We start from the raw sequence: 12325 nt of genomic DNA, 5'->3' as shown, positions 1-12325 counted from the left end.
GGCACCCAAAGGCGACCCCCAATGCGATAAGGCCCCAACAGCCAGAGCCGGACGCCACTTGAAGGCAAGACCCTCCCACCCCCCAAGAACCAGGAGGCCCCCAACTAGGAGACATGGACCGAGAATCCACCGCCAACCCAACTGGCCCAGGCCAATGACACCTAACACACTGTCTGCTGTCCCAAAGCCCCCACCAGCCAGCCCTGGTGCACACCACTAGCCACAGGGTGCTTGCAGCAGGCAACGACCCTACCAGCCGCCAGGCACTCCAGGGGCACCCCCAGCACAACAACCAAGCCGCCCGGCAGTGCAGCCTCCAAGCATGGACGAGCAGGGTGAGGGGAAAAAAGGACTGGGCACCACCAGGCCGACACTCCCGCCCAGCTAAAATGCCGCCAGGGCAGGGAAGGACATCCACACACAGGAAGGCAATCAGAGGATCAGAAAAAACAGCTCGAAGGGATCCCAAATGGAGAAAGGAGCCCAGGTTAACCAGGAACTGAAGCTCAGCAAACAGCGCCAAGAAGGCTGCACGAACTGCCACAAGTCAACACAGCAGAAAACAGAAAGCACAACAGCTATGCTGTCCTTACTCCTGGGAACCAGAAACAAGGGAACCCTACTCACTAGGAACCAGGGTAATTCAATTATTAACAGAAAACAATGGCTCCTGTGGACTAATAGTAACTTAATATAAGTTCAGTTCAGTTCAATTATGTCTTTATTTCGATTATCAAAATCATAAAAGACAAAAAACATCAACAGTATATGCATCAAGGAAATTACATAATAACACATTAGCTAGTATTCCCAAGACCAATAAAACAGTTAAAAGAACACAGGAAAATGCATATAATATAACGTTGTATTAAATTATCTAAAAAAACTATTCCTGTTGTTTAAAAAGCTAAAAATCTCATAAAAGCAGATGGCGTAAACTTCACCGCCCAGTCCATTACTTCGACCATTTAAACAAAATGACAGTGGGCAAATATAGACATGATACATAAAAGTTACTAAACTGAGGTAGATTGTTAGTGGTAGATACAACTGGAAAGTCTAGATCCTTATTTAATATTTGGTCAAGTTATCAAACCTTCATCTTATTTGCTCGGATGACCCACATCCAGCTCAGAAATGTAGCCACTGCTATAACACTAGGATCCTGTGTGTTAGTTCTCAGAATCCTTAATGCCTCCATGGCTACTCTTGTGCCCATGTTCTTACACATGGGTTTCAACCATGTGTGCCTAGGTGACCTGTAGGCGGTGCATACAAAAAAAATGTGAGCCAGTGACTCAATCTCAGCTGGGCAAAAAGAACATTTGTCATTCGTGGGGGGATGCCAACAACTGATAAATGCTTTGATAAGAAGCAAACCCACCCTAAACTGGTGATACAGCTTCCTATCATTAGGTCTGGTAATAATATCCCAGTATGTTTCTGGCTTTGGCTCATATTTATGCTCGTAGATAACTCTAGTCAGAGAGCAGCGTTGGCGGAGAGTAAGTTGCTGCAATCTAACCATGTTCCAGTAGGCTGCTTTCAGATCCTTTTTCGCAGAGAAAATAACAGTTGCTGGATCCTCCCACAGTTTACTCAACCCCATGTTGATCAGTGTGTGTTTTAGATTCCTTATCCAGGGGATTTTGTTTAAACAACCCAGCATCCTAGCTTCAGAGAATGCTTGAGCATAAGAAGAAAGCTACGGAGTGGTCCGGAGCCTTCTCCAGAATGCTACAGGTCTAAACCGTGCCTGATCCTCAATTTTGTTACAGCCCAAATCCAAATAAAGAGGCCGAAGTGGAGTAGACTGCGGGAGACCAATCAGAGCTCTCACAAATTTATTTTGGGCAACTGTCACAGATGTTAAATCATCAAAACCCCATAGTTCCACCCCATACAATAGTGATGAACCTATTTTGAGGGGCTAGAGGCTTGGTCTTGGAAAGCCTATGCTCTTTTTGCAATGCACCTGCAAGTTGGAAGTGCTTGAGCGCCAGCAGGTCGATCTGGGATTTCCAGCTGAGTTGCTTACCCAATGTTAACCCTAAATAGGTGAAAGTGTCAGTCTGTTCCAAGGGGACATTATTCATGTACACACTCCCCCTCAACGCCTTAGACCTATGGAACACCATAAACTTCGTTTTGTCCACAAGCTCATGCTCGCGGCAAAAAGAACAAAAAACGCTCCAGGGCTACCTGCAACCCATTCTGGGTCCTGGAAAGTAACAGGGTATCATCCACGAACATGAGCAAGGGTATCGTCATACCTGCCAGCATTGGGGCATCAGTGGGCTGGGATGCAAAGTATTGAACCACCCTGTTAATAAAGAGTGAAAACAGGGTTGTGGCCAGTACACACCCTTGACGGACCACCTTGGTTACCGGAAACCTTTCTGTAACATTACCCTGCTTACCCCATCGGACCTGAGCATAATTTGTTTCATGCAATTTTACCAGGAAACCCAATAATTCTTGGGGCATCCCCAAAGCCAAAAGGGTGCTCCACAATTTAGTACGTGGAACTAGATCAAACGCGGTCTTAAGATCTACAAAAGCCGCGTAAATCGTACCGCCTCCAATAGCAACTGCCTTGTAATAAACAAGAACAAATCTAAACACCTGGTCAATGGTGTTTGTATGGGTGCGGAACCCTGCCTGTAGGGGGGTCAAAATGTCCTCTTCTATCCAAGCCTGGATTCTGACTAAGACAAGCCTTGCAACAATTTTTTTAATAGAATCAATGAGGCTTATTGGCCTGTAATTGCCTGGTTGAGAACGGTCACCCTTCTTATGTATGGGTAGAATTTCGGCACCGGACCAAGTTTCGGGAATGAAAGCGCCACTAGCTATGGCATTTGCAAGATATTTTATATAGGGAACCCAGTTCTCTTTGTCTGATACAAACAGATCGGCCGGAATACAATCTGGGCCTGGGGCTCGGCCACGTGGAATCAATTTCAGCACATTCTCCACCTCAAGACAGGTAAATGATGCACTAGTAACTGAAGTAAATAGGTGAATGGTAGAGTCACTAGAATTAGTGGCGGAGAACTGTGCCTTAAAGTGGGACACCCACACGTCCGGGACAACATGGTTTATGGGTACTTGGGATATAACTCCACTGCCCCATTTGACGAGCTGCCAGAAATGTTTCATGTTTTGCTCTTTGCTTGCTACAAGCAGATCATGCTAACGGGACTCGTCCCAGTCCTCCTTCGCTTGCAATTGGGATACCCTATACCTAGTTCTTGCTTCTTTTATATCCCCCATGACGTGTGATCTAATAGCCCTAGCCAGTAATTTAAAAGCCTCTCTACAGGATTTATTATACCAGGAGGCTACCTTAGTGCATGGAGCCCTCTTGTGCTTATTGGGTTTAATAAAAAAAAAATTGTGCTTCCCAAACTGCTCATTATGAACCTCGGGGATAATGTGGTTTACCGCCTCTTGGGAATCACAGTTATGCAAAATTGACAGTGAACGACCAACCAGGGATTTCATCTCAGCCACATCCCCGTTGTAATCCACGATCCTTGCCCAGCTAACTCTCCTCGTATCATTGGTAAGTAAGGCCTCTGCTAACTTGTCCTCGGTGGCCCTAGTGATATTTCTAAATAAACCAGGAACCTTTAAGGTTAGGGTCAGCGGATTGTGGTCACTTTCGTTCCGCTCCTGAACCACCATGTCTAAGATGAAAGACCAGATTTCTACATTGAGAAATATATAGTCGATACGACTACTTCTCAATCCATTATTAAAAGTATGGGAGCCCTTACTGTCTGAAAGCGTCCTCCCGTTAGCTGCTCTGAGTCTCCTTTCAAAACACACCCTTTGAGCTGTAATGCAGCCTCGGTCCACTTTTTGATTGGACATAAATTTAATTGCGGAATGTTCCGTTGTACATCCTCTTCTAAACTAAGGCTACCGTCTTCATGGACGAGGGGCTCGAAGGTGCAATTGAAATCTCCCGCTATTATCAAATTGCAGCCAACCCCCAGACTTCCTAAAAACTTATCTAGGAGGGCAACTACGGTTGATGCTCTGCCCCCTGGCAACCCTCTAGCATAGACGTTGATTACCAGAATATCTAATGCATCGACCATCCGTAGCCGCAATACCATTATATCAGGGCTATCAATATAGACTTCCTGCACCACACATCCAACTGTCTGCCTAACCCAACATGTGAGTCCACCAAACGGCCTTCCTTTCTGGCCCCCCAGTGCTGGTTTGGAAAAGTTAAGATATCCTGGGAAGAAGATAGGAGTCAGTGACCAGGTTTCCTGAAAGGTCCAGATGTCAAAATTGTCTATAAAAACTGACCAATCAGTTGAGGCGGTTTTGGTGGACAACCCTGCAATATTCCAGGAAGATAAAGACAAAGAGGTTGTACATGCTGCTGTACAGTGGTATTAAGTGGGTCATTTACACCCATACTACTGATGCCTGCAAACTCTGGCTTATGGGAAGAACTGTAGGGCTGTGGGAAAGCCCTGTGAGGGGTGGGGGCTTTAGCCGAAGAAGTAATACTTAGATCCCTCGACCACACCTCCGATGTTTTAACCAACCTAATACCACAGTCGGTCCCTAGGTCGACAGGGCTGCGATCGACAGAACCATCCCAGGCACTAATGGACCCAGCATAGACTAGATCGTGAAAGCCCGGGTCTACCCTGGTTGGTCCCTTAGATCCTGGGACACCTACTAAAATCAGGCCACCCGGAGCTTTAAGTCAGTCTATTTCTTCCATGGAAGTTAAAACATCAAATTGATTGCTAATGGGAATCTGAAAGGTATATTGGTCACATGTGTTTGGTATGCCCCTTCTCTTGCTGCGTCCAATAACGCCTACTGTTTTGTAGAAAAATCCCAACGGGACGATATTAATATCACCCTCCTTGATAAAACAATTTCCCGCCCTCTCCAATATGTGCTGGACCAAACTGGGTGATCTAAAACTAAGAACCACACAATCGCCTGGGAGAGACTTGTAAGATTTTCCCACCCAAGGAACTCTGCGAACCATCTTAAACTCGCAGAAAAGAGGTTCCTTTATACCTGTCCTAACACTCAGCAGATGTAAAGCCTTATTTCTTAACGTTTACCAGTGCTCCGGGCACCAGAAGGGAGCACGGGGACGTTGGACACAACTGTATAAGGTGTAGCTTCCGGGGGTAGGTGTAGGAAGGTTTGGGTGCTCGAAGCGCTAGAAATATAGGGCTGGTGTGTCTGCTGACTAGTGGCTCTCACTACGTGCCGCATTATTGGAAGTAGGGACTTTACAATTTGGGGTGGCTTGTCAGGTTGTATTACCTCTGTACCTGTGCCTTGTGAAAATGGAGAGCAACTTACACTACTGGCTGGGCCCGTAGATACTCCCACTAACCCCCCATTTGATTGTGTCAAAGCCCCACCATCCGTTGGCCCAGTGGGGTTGTTTAGGGGGAACTTAGAAATGCCCTGCTCTATTTTATCAAGTCTTTCTTCAATCAGGGTCAACTTATTTAGTAGGGGATCTATCAGTGCCGATAATTTAGATTCAACCCTGGTGCAGAGATCTACCTCGTTGCACATATGGGGAGTAACACACGCAGCTACTGGGAGGGACAGGCTGGTTGGAATGCTACTAGCCATCTTACTACTGGTACTCCCAGGAGGCTCCTCTTTGCGTTTGCCTGACCTTAGAGGCATATAACTATTTTTTGGTGGTCCTCGGGCTTTCCTCTTTGTAGACGGTAGTTCAACGATAGTGGCATGACTAGACTTCTTTCCACTGATAGTAACCAAAGTGGTATTGGAGGGAATTTCCAAATTTCCTGGACTAGAGGAAGTGCGTGTCATTTGGCCACAGTGGGGTGGGGGAGACAGACCACTGGGCTGGTCAGTGACTTCAGTGGTGTTTGACTCACTACACGGGAGGGCTGGAGATGTTCCAAGGGTGCTAGAAGGAACTGCTGGTTCAAGCGATAGCCTGCGCTCAGTGAGCTGAATTTGGTGAATTAGCACTGATTCTGCCCGGGAAAGAAACGCATCAAGTGTCCCCACAACCCCCGCTCCCGCAGCAGTTTTACATTTGCTCATAATGGCCAAGCACCACAACTCAACTCACCCTAGTCGCTACTCCTATCCACACAAACAAACAAACTTAAACATCAGAGGGCTAGCCCAGCCTCATCCGGTCCCTGACTGGCAGAGACGGGTCCGCCCTTGGTCCGGGCTTCGTCCGGTCTACGTCCCGCGCACGTCCCGTGCCACAGGGGTAGAGGCAGCGCTATAAGCGCGATGGATGTCGTCTCCCCCTCACTCGCGGCACCTGTGGCGGAAACTGGGAATGCTGGGACTGGTAGTCCCTGAAGGGCACACCTTCTGGAGCCTGCAGGAAGGAAGAGTTCAGGGGTTGGAATGGCCCTGGGACTCCTGTCCCACCAGGGCTCAAAAGAAGAAGAAGTCCAGAGAGTCCGCGCTCGGCAGGCAGGAGACCGGGGAGACAACAAACCAGCAACCATAAACTGATGCCCAATGGCAAAGAAAAGGGGTAATTAGATGTCAAAAAGAGAGCAAGCCGAACACACCAATGATTTGTATTTCGTAAATAATTATTTATACAGTATTCATGGAGTGAACATATACATATATAGTATAGAAATAATAGTTAAATATGAGTGAGTGGTGTCCCAGTGAAAAATGGAACCTAAAATAGTGGTGACATATTGGTGACATATGTACAAGGTTTCCTTTATCACATGAAAACGACCATTAGAAGATATACATTGTGTAAAACCGCGCTTTATACAATGATGAGTGCTGGCTTTTTAAATTTTTCGCTTTTTTAAAACAGTCAACGGCGTTTCGACCCTGTGTGCAATGTAGGGTCTCTTCAGGACCTGGGGGTAGAGGGACACCTGAAGTTGGGTAGACAGAAAAAAGAACAGGCGGAATGCTGGGTAAGTACTGGTTAAGTACTACGAGTGGGAGAGGGTGGGGTAGGGATCCCGGCATTCCGCTGTTCTTTTTTTTCTGTCTGGGAGATAGTTATCGCCATAAGTAATGAATGGGACAGGACTGGAGGGACCTGGGGGTAATTTATATTGTGACTAAAATCCTCCTAATTAGTACTTTACATAACACACTATCTGCCATCAATTTTTATGAATTTTGCCCTTAATTGCAGTAGTCTAATTTACAACCGCAATATTTTTCAAAGAGGAGGGGACTCTCAGATGTTTACTAACTGAGGTAGAATAGGTTCCTTGGCGTTGCCGCAATCCCTCTGGCATCAACTTGGTCAATGGGTGATGGGAGGTTCCTTCCCAAGGGCGATATTGCTTAAACGATGACAACAATCGCCTGTGGACATAATTATTTAGCTGTGATATTCCTATTTTTTGTTGTTGCTTTAATTACAGTAAAGCTCAAATGTAACGATGCATGTTAGAAAACCATTAAAAGCTGATTTCTTGCAATATATTTCTGAATAATTTTCCATTTGTGTTTTTGTACCAGGTGCTCGCCAGCCTACGCACAGTAAGGAACAATTTTGCTGCATTAACAAACTTACAAGATCGGGCTCCCAACAAGTGAGTCATTTGTTTCATGCCGCCAAACATATGTCAGTTGCTAGAAAGTGTATGTTTTATGTATCAAATGTATTACAGCCGTCCTCGTGTCTGTGTGCATGCTTTACGAAAACGTGGATTACTGTCATGAAAGATAAGTTCTTAAACAACGAACTCTCATCACCTTACATATGAACTATATTTAGCAATATCGTATGCCTTTCTGAATATCATTCACTAACCATGTATGTGATTTCACAACGCACCGAGTACCGCGCCCTCTACCCTTGAGATCCGTCATTACATTTTTCCACACTTGTATGAGATTCGATTCTTTTTTTCCGCTTAAACTCATATGTAACGAAGTTAGCAGTCTAGCAGTTGGGGGGCGGAGCGAGTAGGGTGGAGGGGAAGAGGAGGAGTCACGATAGGAGGGGGGCAGTTAGAGTAGGGACAGTGTCGAGGTTGGATGTGTGGAATAAAGCTCCTATTACATATATCCACGAAGTGTCTGTGGTCCTTTGTAGCGCGATGCTACAACTGGCGACGAGGATGGGATGACCAAGCCCCACTGACCACAGAGCTCCAGAGATCGTGGAGGAGCTGAGAGCGGCCACAGGAACGAGCGTGGACCTGCCTGAAGGGAGGAAGCCGATCGCGCCGAAACGCGACTCACGCTGGAAGCGTGTGCTTTGGATGACGCTGGTGAGTGCAGAAGTCGGGAGCCCACCCCGACCCTGCCGTGCGCCCAAGAGTGAAGAGAGAAGTGCCCCAATACCGGAGACGCTGTCCCTGAAGGCCCGCCAGTGAGCGCCGTTGAGCGCGTTGAAGTCGAGCTGGAAAGCTCGTTGATGCCGGCAGATCTCACGCCCGATGCGTGAGTTTTGGCACGCTGTCGCGAGGAGAAACGCGGGAAGCTGCCGAATAAGGCGGGAGCCCACCCCGACCTCATCTGATAGCCGTCGCCGTTATGAAGAAGCAGGGCCTGAGGAGTGCCACCCTTGAAGATGCCTGCCGGTGAGTCCAGTATGAAAAGGACTGAATGAGCCATGAGAGAAAGCCTCGTGTGTGTGCAGTGACGGCGGCCATCTTGGAGTCAGGCACTTTTCAAGAAAGACCCCTTGATTGTTGGAGAGCAGCCATTTTGAAGTCAGGCATACAGTAACAGAAACAAGCATTGGCAGAAAGGAAAATAAACAAGCATTGACAAGAGCAAGTAAGCAAGCATTGGCAAGAGCAAGTAAACAAGCATTGACGAGAGCAAGTAAGCAAGCATTGGCAAGAGCAAATAAACAAGCATTGACAAGAGCAAATAAACAAGCATTGACGAGAGCAAGTAAGCAAGCATTGGCAAGAGCAAATAAACAAGCATTGAAAGGAGCAAATAAACCAGCATTGACGAGAGCAAATAAACAAGCATTGGTGAGAACACATACCGAAATAGGTACCAACAAAGGAGTGGAAAGAAGACAACGACACAATGGCGACCTCACCACAGCGGAAGCTCCTTGTTGCGGGAGGATCACACCTGCGAGCTCCGGAACCTCTGACCGTGACCACAGGAGGGAGTATGGGCCCCAAGTGGCAAGAATGGTTAGAAGACTTCGAAGATTACATCGAGGGATCCAGAGTGACGGAAGACAAAGAGAAGTTAATTGCCCTCCGCAACCTAGCAGGCCGGGAAATAAGCAAAATCATCAAGGATTTCTCACCTGCAGATAGTGGAACATATAACAAGGTGCGTGAGGCACTAAACAAAAAGTTTCTACATAAAAGAAACGTGGACTATGAGCGCCACGAGTTTCACCAAACGCGTCAAGGAAAAGAGGAGGCAATGAGTGCATTTATCACCCGGTTACGTCGGCTGTCGAGACACTGTGAGTTTGAAACCTTCTCGCCTGACGCTGCTATCAAATCAGAAATCATAGTTGGCTGTCACTCAGAAGCTCTCAGGAGACGGCTACTGAGGAAACCTCACGAATTGGAAGAGATAGAAGAAATGACTCGTATATACGACGAAGCGGAGGAACACGCCGCTACCATCGAAACGGGACACAACGGCCGTCCGGAGCAAGCGCACCGGGTTCAAGACCGACCTCGTAGCAGAAGGAAGTATTCGCGGGAGAATAAATGGAGACAGAGACAGTCGTCTCACCAACGACGCCCGGAGTACAGGAGAAGGGAAACGGGGTGAAGGGACCAAAAGCCAGAAAGGACTAGCCAATGTTATCGGTGTGGTTATGACTTTCCCCTTACAGACACCTGTCCTGCCATGGGTCAGCGATGCAGGAAATGTGGGCGATCCAATCACTTCGAAGCCATGTGTGGGGACTATCACAAAGAAAGGCAAGGTGAGACAACGAGATTGTCCCGCTCTGACACAAGAAAACATCACATTAGAGCTGTTCAAGGAGAGCCCAGGTGGTCCCCAGGTTCATCACATTCCAGCCGGGAATCACGCAGGTCACGTTGGGGACGCAGATCCCCATCTCGGGACTCGAGATCATCTTCCTCCAAAGACTCAACCTACACTGTGGAACACTTGAACCTGATTGCGGACCCTGATCAACTAAAAAAGTATCCACGTCTAGATATTAGAGTGGGGAATCACGACACCAAATTTATATGGGATAGCGGAGCCTCGCTGAACTATATTCCAGTTACGGTACACGAGAAAATGGTCCCGAAACCCCCACTAACTTTTGCACCAGTCCACGTCTTTACGTGGATGTCCAAAAAACCGCTCCCCTGTCTGGGTAAATTCCACACAACTCTCACCCATGACGACATCACTGTACCGGCGGTCATACATGTCATCAAGGGGCCTGACGCCGACTGCCTACTTAGCCTCCCCACTGCGGAGCGTCTTCATCTGGTGGAAGTCTTATTCACAGTCAACGACAATAAGAACTGTGTCAGCAAGTTTCCCAAATTACTTCCCAAACCGGGGAAGGCGGAGGACCCGGCTGACTACATGCCCTGCCACCCTCTACCGTCGTCAGAATCCAAACCATCGATTGCTGAGGAGTATATCCACTTCGTGGCTAGCCAAGCATTGCCACCTGCCATTCCCATGGACGCCATTCGGGAAGTCACCGCCAAAGACACTGTTTTGCAAAGGTCCTCCACCGGATTCAAACTAATGGATGGAAATACAACCCACGAGAAGAAGACACAGCCTCTACAATCCGGAAAGAGATACAAGCATTCCGCCACGTCTGCGATGAACTGTCGGTCACCACCGATGGAGTCATTCTAAGAGGTCAACGACTTGTCATCCCCAGTCAACTACGGCAGAGAGTTATCAATCTGGCCCATGAAGGCCACAGAGGAGTAGTATCTACGAAGCGAGATCTACGGGAAAGCGTCTGGTTCCCCTTTCTGGACCAAATGGTGGAAGCCACACTGAAGGATTGCCATCTCTGTCAGTTGACCAGCAAAAGCAATCCACCGGCACCATTACAAATGACCACCCTACCCAGTGGAGTGTGGCAAGAAGTTGCCATGGACTTCTATGGACCGCTGCAGTCTGGAAAATATGTGGTTGCCATAATTGACGAATATTCACGATTTCCCATCGCTCAAATTATATCGTCTACAAGCGCCTCCTGCACTCTCAAAGTGCTAGATGAGATATTCGCAACATGGGGTGTCCCCAAGGAAGTCAAAACAGACAATGGGCCCCCATTCAATGGACACGAATTCAGTGCTTTTGCGAAACACATGGACTTTGAGCACAGAAAAGTTTCACCGCTCTGGCCACAAGCGAATGGCACCATTGAGAGATTTATGGCTACGATTAAAAAGACATTTCAGCAAGCCACTGCTGAGAAGAGAGAACTGCAGGCAGCTCTGAATGAGGTTCTAAGAGCCTACAGGACAACTCCCCACTCAACCACCGGACAATGCCCTGCGACCCTCATGCTAGGGCGGCCAGTGAGAAATCGTATCCCGACAGGGGAAGGTGCTCTGCAAGCGGTATCACCAAATTACATGCACCAGGAAATAGCTGTGACTGACAAGCATAACAAGGACAGAATGAAATCGTATGCCGATGCCAAGAGGAGGGCGAGGTCTCCATCTATGCATGCAGGGGATCATGTCTTCATTAAACAGGAGCAGCAGAGAAAGACTGATTCCCGATTCCGTGATGAGCCATTATTAATTATCCAGCAGAAGGGCACGATGCTGATGGCGGAATCTGAACAATGCAGAATCACCAGGAACATCTCCCACTTCAAGAGGTGTCCGCGAGACATAAAAGGACCGGGGGTGAGCCCGACTGACACTCCCGCACTTGAAGAACCTGATCCTAGTGATACAGGAGGCAGAGGTCAGCAGAGTGAGTCCGTGCTGAGCATGTCCACTGGGAACACGTCGTTGCGGCCACGTCGCGATATCCAGCCACCAAAGAGACTCATTGTAGAGATGGACTGAAGCACTGTTTGTTTGTTTGTTTTATCAAGAAAAGTGGAGATGTAACGAAGTTAGCAGTCTAGCAGTTGGGGGGGCGGAGCGAGTAGGGTGGAGGGGAAGAGGAGGAGTCACGATAGGAGGGGGGCAGTTAGAGTAGGGCCAGTGTCGAGGTTGGATGTGTGGAATAAAGCTCCTATTATATATATCCACGAAGTGTCTGTGGTCCTCTGTAGCGCGATGCTACATCATAGGTCTGTGTTTTACTTTTGCGACAGTTTCCCTTTTACTTGTAAAAACATTAATATAGTTAAATTAATCCGGCTGAACCATTTTTTTGTTATATCAAG

General features: G+C 47.6%; 1 protein-coding gene across 3 annotated transcripts in view; it reads left to right on the top strand.

Moving 5' to 3' along the window:
- LOC146865348 (3',5'-cyclic-AMP phosphodiesterase 4D) overlaps positions 1-12325 on the top strand; it is a 1349871-nt gene that overhangs the window by 1002168 nt on the left and 335378 nt on the right. For all 3 annotated transcript variants that reach the window (XM_085631472.1, XM_085631460.1, XM_085631466.1), the window contains exon 4: positions 7510-7583. In XM_085631472.1, the coding sequence (XP_085487598.1) occupies positions 7510-7583 (74 nt within the window). The remainder of the gene's footprint in view (positions 1-7509; positions 7584-12325) is intronic.

This window comes from Triturus cristatus, chromosome 2_1 (assembly GCF_964204655.1).
Source record: "Triturus cristatus chromosome 2_1, aTriCri1.1, whole genome shotgun sequence".
Classification (NCBI taxonomy): domain Eukaryota; kingdom Metazoa; phylum Chordata; class Amphibia; order Caudata; family Salamandridae; genus Triturus; species Triturus cristatus.
Note: the sequence above shows the minus strand (reverse complement) of the source record. Positions and strands in the feature narration are given on the sequence as shown.